The 12,000-nt window shown below is 41.6% G+C and overlaps 1 protein-coding gene across 1 annotated transcript in view; it reads left to right on the forward strand.

Annotated features, from left to right (window-relative positions):
• LOC124288796 overlaps positions 1 to 12,000 on the forward strand; it is a 318,833-nt gene that overhangs the window by 64,396 nt on the left and 242,437 nt on the right. Inside the window, exon 9 of the mRNA XM_046725327.1 lies at positions 10,778 to 11,035. Coding sequence (XP_046581283.1) covers positions 10,778 to 11,035 — 258 coding nt within the window. The remainder of the gene's footprint in view (positions 1 to 10,777; positions 11,036 to 12,000) is intronic.

The following is a 12,000-nucleotide window of genomic DNA, read 5'->3' on the forward strand; positions in this document are numbered from 1 at the left end:
AAAACAGAACATTAATCAGAATGTATGCTATTCGGTTTTGCACGAGTTCCAACAATGCCACATGAATATTAGCTTCAACATAATTTACTAACTTTAGTTAATTTTACAGAATTACTATATATATCAAATTTCCAAATAACATTGAGAATGCAACTAACTTAATGAGGGTATGAAAGATCAAATACACGTAAGCATACTTTAGGGTTAAAGCATTTCACTGTCCTGTAAAATTCTGCAACCTGAATCTTGTTGCCTATACTGTTTTAAGTGCTATCACAGGGGTGCTCAGATTTGTGCATGGGAATTACGTTAATTTGAAATTAGCCAACTGAAAGCTATGAGTTAGAGTCAGGTGATAAACAATGATGCAGAATAAGACCATACTCTTGAACCAGCATATCTTGTTAGTCATAGGAACGTCTCAGATGAATTAAATTCACCCGTCATGAAAATATGCTAAGTCTAGTAATATTTGTACCTCAAAAGTTGTGAAATGTAAACACCAAAGGTTGGATCTATTGGAATATTGATCGATATGAAAGGGAAGGTGACAGTTGGAAAGTTGAAACCATACAGCTTTGTGGAGATTTTTTGGTCACTCTGAATCTTCATGCATAGATCCAAATATGAAACAGTTGAGGCGGTCTCACTTGTCTCCTTAATTTCGAGTTCAGGTGTGTACACCAGTTTAAGGGAATTGGCTGTTTGATGGTTATCAAACGATATTAAATAATCGATGTAAGTTAAGCATGAAATATGCCACTTCTATACACATTAAAATAAATAAATTTAGAACGTAAACGCCCGTGAAGGTAGGTAAAAAAACAATGCATCATGCCGACTTATAGTACTTTAAATACCTGCACGCCTAACTATTTCAATGTCTGAACAGTGAAGGATCTTTTTAATGGTAATTATCATTTAATAATTGAATTTTTAAAAGAAATAGAATTGTTAGATAAATTTGGATTAAAGTTGTGTAAATAGATAAATGTGTTATGATTGGTAGTTTAAATTAACAACTGATATTGTTAGTGGCTGTATCCTTGAAGGGCGTTAAGGTACCGAAAATTATTGTCCTCCTGAGGGTACGCAGGCCCCAAAACAATTCTAGTAAATTTACACATACTACTATTTTTAACCGCAGTGTATTTGTTATTTTAAGTTGTGGCTAGATTGCTAAAATTGCTAAGATTTGAAAGGATGGTGTAAATCCAGCTAAGGTTCATGCAGGAAGCAAATGTACTGTAAGCCCCCATGGTCCCTAGTATGGTGACTTACCTGCAGTTGTTGGCAATCTATGGCCTGTTTTTCATATGGTATTGCCATGTATGGTTAAAACATTTTAGATTTAATTACTAGTTTTAAGTCTATATATGTGATATTCTAGTTGTTTTACTGTCCTTCGTTGACAGAATTTTATAATTTACCTATATTTGTTGTAAAATTTAACTTGTTTTCAGTCACGATATGGCTGAAATATTGTCGATGTGAGTTAAAATCTTAACTCACTCACTCACTAACACCTGCGTGGACCCTAGCTAGATTTACGTGATTCCTTGAGGTGATGGCGACTTTTGTCCAAATTAGACACACATATTTTACTTATAAAATAACATAGAATGAAAAATACTTTGGACTTAAGTACCTTCTCATTGAGCAATTAGTTTACCCTACTTCTATTCCAAGTACACAACCATTAACAATCACAGTAATGTATTATTATTCCAAGTCAACTTTTTTCCTTACTTTGTACAATATATATTCTTTAGATCTCTTTTGGCTGCATTTAGAAGTTGTTATAGATGACCAAGATATTTTATGGATTTATGCTTCTTTATTCTTTCCCACACTACGTTTCGGGATCATTACAGATCCCTTCATCAGGTGAAGTGACAGTTGACACTTTCTATTCATTTTGAAAAGCCTACTATCAAGTAATCATTGTCTAATTAGCAATCATTGTGTAATTAGCAATCTTTGTGTATTAGCAATTCAAGTTTCAACTCTATTATCTAGAATTAATTAATCATCATTATGTAATTAACAGGTCAAGTTTTTAACTTCACTTATACTATACTCTTCCTTGTGGATTGAGATGTCACATGTATTGTGACGTCATAACAGTTATGACATCATAGTATCAACTGTCACACCCGAAACGTTGTGGGGTAAAGATAAAAGAAGCGTAAATCCATAAAATATCTTGGTTATATTATTTTATTCTACAAAATTGCTTTTTAAAATAACTAAAAGTATCCTTCAAGGTTAAAACCTTTGAATAGTTATCCCTTGTGATGGAAAATTCTTGACTGTGACTCTTTCATAACAAGGGATACACAGTGGATATCCTGTACTTTCAACAAGTACTCAGGAGTATATCTGGAAAGGCAAACACATCGTCGGATAATGACCTCTTCAATAAATAAATGTTCTTTTGTGATTGGTAGTTGAGATTGTTAGTGGCTTTATCCTCAAAGGGGGTTAAAATACTGTAAAATAATTGCCCTCCTGAGAGGATACGTAAGTCCCAAAACATTTAAGGAAAACTTAATTCACATTATTTAATCGTAGGATATATGTTGTTTTAACTTAAGGCTAGATTTGTCTGCAATCACTAACATCTGAGGGATGGCATAAATCCATCCTGGGTCCATGCTGGTGGCAAAAGCACTGTAAGTCCCCATTATCCAGCCTCATGTAAGAATGTCAAGGTTTGATTGGTTCACGTGACTCTGACAAAATACCATGTACACCCGTCACGATCCGCGAGCAGGGAGTACAAAAGTCATATTATCCCGCCACGCCTCGGTGACCACGCGAAGTGAGAAAAGCGTGTATCGCCAAGCCTTTAGTTACGTGCGCTGCATTGAGGTCAATCAATCAGCTGTTGTCAACATTGCATCTCACATAAATAAAAGCAAGTTGATTCGATGTGTATTGTTTTCTTTTGATTTAGTAAAAACATTCGGCTAGATAAATGCGTTATCACATCGTGTCTCGGCTCGGGGAATACAACCTTACCCGGGACTGATAAAACCCCGTATTTCCCTCGACACGATGTGATAACTTATATGGTCCCTAGTATGGTGATCTACCTTCAGTTGTTGGCAATCTATAGCCCATTTTATACTGTCTTGCACTCATTTAAATCTAATTTTAGAGAGAGATGCTAGTTTTAATACTTGATACTGTGATATTCTAATTGGTTTTACCGTCCTTTGTTGACAGTTTTTTTATGGTTTACATGAATTTATGATGAATCCAAAACTTGTTTTAGTCACGATATGACTGAAATATTGCCGATGTGACTGTAAATTCTAACTCACTTACTCACTCAAATCTGGACTGACAAACCAACTGGGTGTAACCCGATAGTTGGTTTAATTTCATGTAGTCTATTTAAACCTACCTGGGTGTCCCACTTCTTCTGCTTCAGATCCCGTACGTAATATCTAATGTCAGGTTTAGTATCACTGATTGGCATAATGAGTGGTGTCGGCGAAACATCATCCATAGTAGTAGTACAATGGGGGTTTTGCATCGCATGCGGCTTAGAGGCTTATTTATGGGACCTTAGCCTCCCAGCCCCCTTTAGAATGGTGAAGGTATAGCGCGAGCCATCCTCCGATGTGCATCCAGCCTAGACCCAAAGTTCTGATAACTAACTTAATGAGAGTACTGGTGGTGTGATGGTAGAGCGTAGGACTTGTAATCCAGTGATGCGAGTTCGAGACGGGGTATCAGCAGCAACTTTTGCACTGGAAGGTGTTGCTAGGTGAAACAAAGATGGTGGAGGAACTTCGAAACGGCGGCCCTACATGACCATCGTCGCTTAGCCAAACCAAGATGGCAACCGTGCATAGTAACAGCGGCCCTACATGACCGTCATTTTTTAGGGCATTTTCTCACTCGCATGACCGTTCCCGGACCCGAAGCTTGAGTCATGTTTGTTTGATGTTCAGCGTGGCTCTGAGATAGCCGATATGCATTGGTTTATGTCTTAAATCTAAAACGTACAATTTGAGTTCCGTGATGTTGCCCCGCATTAATAAAACGTATGCGGAGAGAGCGTGGGTGATGAATGACGCGGAGGTGTATAAAATCGACCCGGGAGTATGTTAACAGGAATGGTTGCGAGCCTTTCATGAAAATTTTGAGGGAGAATCGACGCTGTTTATCCTAGATGATTGCAGCGCCAACAAGGAGATCACCAAAAAGAGAGACATGTTATTATATTTAGCGTTTTCGGGATGCCACATGAACCACAGCGTTTGGGTCCCCACGCAAAAACTTGGTCCTGAAAGACCTGAGGGAACAGACGCGATGGGTCGCCCTATTTCACTGCAAGGATAGGGATTCGTTCGAGGAATGTTTGAGAGAAAACGACATCATTACCACCAAACCTAAGCGAGAACGCGTGAGAACCTTGTTAGCCCAAACGAAACACGCCAAACTCAAGCTGAAAACAGACCAACCCGTGGCTTATGCGGTGTGCTAGCAACCTGCTTAGCAAAATCAGCAACCTGCTGAGCAACGCTTAGCAAATAGCTTAGCAAACTAAATGTACACCCCTATAGATTATAACCATGACGATGTTTGAAATTGCCGTGTTGTTTTACCTGACATTCATCTCGTTCTGTTTAGGCTCTGCCATATTTCATTATATTAGATTTAAAACCCGCTTGAGATATTATAAGATGGATTTGGCCCAAATGCTTGAACAAGTGATATCCGAGGAGGAGAAGGAAGCTGAAGATGCTTCCTCCCGGGTCGGTGATAAGCGTGAAAGACTTGTGGCCCTCGTCGTGTGTGGGAAGGGGAAACAATACTTGGGCGAAAACATGACCACTGATAAATTTTATAAAATGTCTGAGGGAGACATCGATAAACTGTACGCGAGATACGAAGCCCGATTCAGGCCCGAAATGATGAAAACCATAAGGTCGACGCTAACGCAATGTTACACCACGATCGCTTCGTCTCTGCTTCCCATTCCACCAGCACATCAACCTTATTTGTGCGAAGATCTGGACAAAGATCCGTTTATCGGTCACGCCTTGAACACCCTCAGTTGCGAGTTGTATCACCGATACAGCGTGTTCTTAGCTCGATCATTATTACGAAGCACTGCCAATTTAAACATAAATGCCCGATTAATGATATGCAAGATGATGGAGCCGAACACCAAAACGACACAAGTGGCGGAAGGGGAGACGATCCCCCACCAAGTGATTGATACCGTCACGAAGAAACCCAAGAATCCAAAAAAAGTAGCCGCCGGTAAAAAACGAGGGTTAGCTAAGCATCGTAAACCGACCCCGCCGTGGATTCCGTACACCGTGGTAGCCGCTGTCGTGGGTGTCACGATATGGCTCCATCAACAAAAGACGACGCCACCGCCACCGCCACCGGTGACGATCCCACCACCAGCGAACCCACAATTAGAGGTAAACCCACACGTTATGATATAATCATGTCTAAACCGATGGAAAAACGTTCGTCAACGACGAGTATCACGCCGTCCTGGTCAGGGGACTGGTGATAGGCTACGCTGGTTTGAGCAAAATGATTACCAACCCGCAAGACATGGGCATGCTCGTGCTAGACGTGGGACTGACGATGGCCACCAAAGAGATGCTCGTCAAGCAAGGCATCATTCCGGAAAACATATTCAAGTAAGGAGTCGTGTTATGATATATAAAAATGGCTACGATCGCGATGATGGTCGGCAGGGCATTAATTAACGCCCTGGCCTTTTCGGGGAGCAATTATCTCTTTTCAAAATAACGCACATCCAATGCCTCCTAATCGAAGCGGAACTGAAACGTCACGATTTGGCCGTGGAGCAACTGCAGGCCGGGCAAGGTGAGTACGCAAAAAACGCATGGAAAGAATCGATTTCATCAACGCCAAACTCCAACATGAAAAACATGCCGTTCGAACGTTCAAGGACGTCGACGACGCCATGCGACAATACTACCTACTCACTGGCAAACGACTCGACCCCCTCTGCCGCGAACCCATCCTCTCTCAGTATTACACCCCCTTCCAAGTCACACAAAGACCGGAAGCTGATTTTTGTGGCCTTAGGATTAGCCGCCACCGTAATGATTGCCAAGCAATTAGACTAAAATGTATCTAAGTGCATAAAGCGAAGATAAGACCTGCTCCATATACGTGCTTCTGGGAAAAGCCGAGACTCACTTGGACCAAAATGCTGGACCTAGGGGTACTGCAGCATACACATTTTATGAGCGCTTCAGTTCAAAAGAGAGAAGGCTGATGGAGTTATCTCCCTTTGAAAAAAATCAACCTATAAGACTTTTGACTTTGCATGTGGATATAGCAAACCTATTAGACATTAGCTTTGCATGTGGATATAGCAATCATGACTACCGTCAGCGAACTCAAAGCTCTCGCTAATAGTCGTGGATTGGTGGGTTATTCTCGCATGAGGAAACCCCAAGTGCTCACCTTGCTCAACATGAAATATGTCAAGCCCCATACCGTGCGAGACCTCAAACTCCGAGGTTAAGGACGGGGATTGAAGGGTTATTCTCACATGAGGAAAGCCCAACTGCTCACCTTGTTGGAAGACACCGAACCGGTCGAGTTGAGATTCGTGCCGACAGACCATGCCGTAGGTAAGCATCTGAGAGGCTGGAAAATGATCATCCAGTCTAACATCGACGTCAACAGCGTCAAACCCCTGATCGTTGACAAAGTCGAAGAAAAGTTGGATGATTTAAAACGTATCAAATACCAGTTAACCATCCACATATCGCTCAACAAACAGCAGACGGATGGCAGTACCGAGTCAATCGAGCCTTATTTCAGAGGCAAGCAGGAAGTTGTACTTCAATCCGACTCGATCCCTTCGACCCTCGATACCTCGCTACCAAAAATACAAGAATTGCTGGAATGATGGACGCACAGGGGCTCCGGGTGGGTGGTGGGAAGTGTCAACCCCATCTATTTGGACGTAGCAAACTACGTACCGTTCAAAGGCAGATCGTACCTAGACTTGCCAACTTACTACAGAAATAAAAAAGCCATTAATAACATTAAAAATAAAGACGATGCTTGTGCAATATATTCGGTGAGAGCTGGCTTATTTCCTACTGGACCCGGTTTGAAAAACTAAACCATTTAGCCATCAACGTCTTCGGCCACGAAGGCAATACGACCATCGTACACCGAATCAGCTCCATGCCCGATGATGTGCGCAAAATCAATTTATTTATGACCGAAAATGAGGGTAAGTATCACTATACACATATTGAACGTCTGAGCAGACTGTTGTATGATCAATCGACGCACAGAGAAAAGAAACATTTCTGCGAACGGTGTCTGCACAGCTTCCTGCTGGAAGCGCATCAGGAGGATTGCCGAGGCATGGGAAAGACGGTGATCCTAATCGACATGCCTCAAGAACATGAAAACATCTTAAAATTCATCAACCACAAAACATCAAATGCCCGTGCCTTACGTCATATATGCCGACTTTAAAGCGCGCTCATCAAACGGGTTGACCACATTGCCCCATCCCGGGAAAAAAGTTTTACGTACAAAACGCAAGAACACCAAGCCTGCGGGTTCGGGGACGTGGTCATTCGATGCGACGGTGAAACAGAGACTCCCGTGATCTACCGAGGTCCCGACGTGGACGAAACGTTTCTCACGTTCTTACAACGCGAAGAGCAAAACATCAGGGAAGCGTTGTCGGATCCTGCTCCCATGAATATGACGCCGGAGGAAGAACTCACTCACAATCGTGCTAAGTGTTGCCACGTGTGAGACCCACCCCTGAACGAGGATGTCGGGGGTGTCATTGTCTCATCACCAGCCGGTACCGAGGTGCCGCGTGCAACTTAAAACTTAGAATCGATCCCCACAAAATCAACATCCCCGTGGTCTTCCATAATTTGAGAGGGTACGATGCTCACTTGATCATACAGGCCATCTCGAACATCGATGGCGATGAAGTGCATTCCGAAAAACAAGGAGAAATACATTTCGTTCTCGCTTAACGGTCTGCGATTTATCGATAGCGCTCAGTTCCTCCTGTCATCGCTCGATAGTTTGGTCAAGGCCAACGAAACCTTTGCCATCACCCATCGATACACCGATGAGGCGACTCGACCTCTGCTGCTCAAAAACGGCGTGTACCCATACGAGTACATGGACGATTGGCCTAAGTTCGACGAGACCCAACTACCTCCCATCGACCAATTTTACAGCAACTTGACCGAATCCCATATCTCCCAGGACGATTACCACCACGCTCAGAACGTGTGGAACAAACTGAGTTGAGAGACTCTGGGCGACTACCACGACCTGTACTTGAAAACGGACGTGCTTCTGCTTGCCGATGTGTTCGAGACATTCAGAACGACGTGTTTAAAACAGTATCAACTCGACCTTACCTGGTACTACACCAGCCCTGGTCTCTCTTGGGATGAGCTCTTGAAGAAAACCAGAGTCAAACTGGAATTGCTCACGGATTACGACATGCACCTGTTCATAGAGAAAGGCATGCGCGATGGGATTTCTATGGTCTCCAAACCGTACGCGAAAGCCAACAACCCATACGTGGAAGGCTACGACAGAACAAGCCCAGCGATCACCTCCTGTATCTCGACGCCAACAACCTGTACGGCTGGGCCATGAGCCAGTCTCTACCTACGGGTGGGTTCGAATGTTTGGACGATGAGATCGATATTAGGAGCATCATGCCGGATTCGAACAAAGGCTACATCCTCGAAGTGGATCTGGAGTATCCAGCGGCATTGCACACTGCTCACAACAGCTATCCGCTGGCTCCCGAACGAGTGACGGTAAACCGAGACTGGATGTGGGACTATCAACTAACGTTGCTCGGGAAAAATAAACTGGCCAAAATGGAAAAACTCGTTCCAAACTTGATGCACAAGACCAAGTACGTTGTGCACTATCGGAATCTGCAACCGTACCTGTCGCTGGGCCTGAAGCTGACCAAATACATTGGGTGCTGCAATTCGATCAAAGTCCCTGGATGGAACCTTACACTAGGTTGAACACCGAGCTGGGAAAACAGGCCACCAGCGACTTCGAGAAAAACCTCTACAAACTGATGAGCAATTCGGTAATCGGCAAGACCATGGAAAACTTGAGAAAACAGGTGACAGTCAAACTCGTGCGATCTCACGAGGCAAGAACACAGTAGACGTTTGGAAGACGTTATAATAGCCTGACGACACGAGCTAAAATCGGCAAATGTGATGAACTTGGTATAGTTGGTATATACATGATTATGTATATATTTTCCAGCTGTTGATGACACAGATTTATTAGCCTAAGCCACGAAAGTGAAAATACTGTTTTTGGAGTGATTGTTGATATATTTATGTGATGGTAATATGGCGGTTGCTTCTGCTGTGATAATTGAGCTGTCATCGGGTAATCTATAAGATATTGTTCTTGACCCAATGATAGTGACACTATTAACAGCGCCACATTCCTTGGGTCCATCTATGAAGATACATGTGTAAGTGTTTCTTAATCCATTATATGGTTGTTGTTGTTGGTTGTTTTCAGATTTCTCTAGTTTAGTTGATGTTAGGTCCACCTTTGGCCTCACTAACCATCATTGTGGTTGAGGGTAAATCTTAGTTGGGTCTATATTTTCAAGAACTATTGTAAATGAAATATCATATTGTAATCTTATTCCAAGATGTGGGATAAGTGATCATTTTTCATTATAGGTCCATATAAAGTGGATGAAAACACTGTCACATGCAGGATAAAAGTTAGTAGAACGTAATTTAGGAATAGACTGTAAAGATAATTTAAGATGGCGCCGTTTGAGGGACAGCTCAACAGCCTCCACATAGGTACTAGGAATTGGTGTTGTTCTGAAGGTTCTAAAGCAAAACCTTAGGCTTTGGTGATGAACAGAATCAAATAATTTGCTTTCACAAGCCCCTTCATAGATGATGGAACTGTAATCAAGGTTAGAATGGACCAGGGCTCTGTAAGGCTGGAGGAGGGTGCTCTGATCCCTCCCCACGTCTAGTTTGAAAAATATTTTAATATAATAAGTGCCCTCTTGCATATATTCTTCAAATAATTGAAATCTGGCCGGAAGGTCAAATGTTCATCGTAAATATTAGCAAGCACTTAGCTTCACCAACACCGTTAATAGGTGTATCATCTACAAATAAATCTGGGTCCTTGTGATGTTTATTTTTCCCGCAAATATGAATGCAATTTTATTTTAAATTTTTAAAATTTGATTCCTTTTTTGTATCAGTTTTTTAAACACAACTGCAGTTGCCCTTCAATAGTATGCATGTTTTGGCCACAACAGAAAAAATGAAAATAATCCACAAATAGCGATCCAGCAATTAAGACGTTTTGAAACTTTTGATAAACTATTAATGTTTGTATTAAGTAATGTGACAGACAAAATACTGCCTTATGGGACACCCATTCATATTTGCGGATTATGATTGTAATGCTCAGACAAGGTAGAATCACCTACGCTGACATGAAATTGCGTCATTTAAATAGGTGAAAATAAGTTGAATGATCGGCCTCCCATTCCAAAATCTTCATGTTGTTTAATTGTTATATCCTTTTAGACAAATTAGTGTCGTTTATGTTCTTTTTATACGGTATTTCTTTTGATCATGGAAAACAAGATAATTGCTAAATATATATGTTTTTTAAGATAATATGTTTCAAATTAGATCAATGTGTTTTCTTGCATTCTGACACTTTGATTTCCATACAGATATTCAACCACCACAAATCAAGAATTGTCCTTCAACAACAATCCTGAAAACAGCTGACCCAGACGCTTCAACTACTTATGTTCAGTGGCCAGTTATTACTGTGTCTGACAACTCAAAAGAACCTATTCCTCTGCGCAGTCCTTCTGCTTTACCAAGTGGTGGAACATTTCCTGTTGGCACACATATTGTTAGTTTCACAGCATCAGATCCATCTGGCAACAAGGCTGAACCATGTTTCTTCCTTTTGAAAGTGCAATGTAAGTACCTGTTATTACAAAACAGGGGTTTCACGTGCTCTTGTCAAAACAGGGATTGACATGCAGCTGCTTCCTGGTTTGCTGTTATGCATATCATGCTGTTTGCTTAAATTGAAATCATCATCGATCTTCCTGTGAGGCGCTTGAGGGTAAATAGTCACATGACTTAACCCAAGTACCCGTGTCTCCCTGATAAAAAACTTTGAAATTCACATAATTTACAAGTACTCAAGTACCTGTTAGAGCTACATCTATCTATTACATTTATCGCTTCTTTGAGTGGCATGTAGAAGTTGGTATGATGAAGGGGAACAATTCTTTGTGGATAGAGAACTTCTCTATTGCAAGAGATGCGACATTTCGGTGTAGATGCGAGCGCCGTTATCATGCAAAGTGAGTATGCACAAGGAAAATACATACATGAAGGACTGAATTTATACAATTAACGAGGTTGATGTACAGTGTGATGACATTACTAAAGTTGTTGTGATTGTACATAATGGCTATGAAGCCAGATGGGCAAAGGGGGTGCTTAATCTTGATTGGCCTTGAATAGATAATGGCGAACCGTAGGGATGTAATAACCTTGATGTCTGTTGATTGTCGGGTAGAGTCGTTTGCTATTTGATAGCCTCTTACAGCTTTCTGATCTCGTGTATTTGCGGATATCCAAAGGAGCACGAGTTTTCACGTTTTATTTTTAAAAAAAAACGTGTCGTGGACGTGTATCAGTTTCAGCGTAAAGAACTGTTGTGTTTGGACTCTGGGTTTTGCATTGGTTTGATTTGTACTTGTATTTTCTTGTATTTCTTTTGGCCGCCAGTTCATGTTTGCGTTTAACAGTAATAGCATAGGGAGATGTGCACTTATGAACCACCGCCTCATTAGACATATAGCAGCAACTGAATGACTGAGCGGCATGTTACGAGCCAATGTTCCTGCAAAATGTCCCATAACTATGTTTT

Source organism: Haliotis rubra, unplaced genomic scaffold (assembly GCF_003918875.1).
Source record: "Haliotis rubra isolate DU_JTF1 unplaced genomic scaffold, ASM391887v1 Scf425, whole genome shotgun sequence".
NCBI classification, from domain to species: Eukaryota; Metazoa; Mollusca; class Gastropoda; order Lepetellida; family Haliotidae; genus Haliotis; species Haliotis rubra.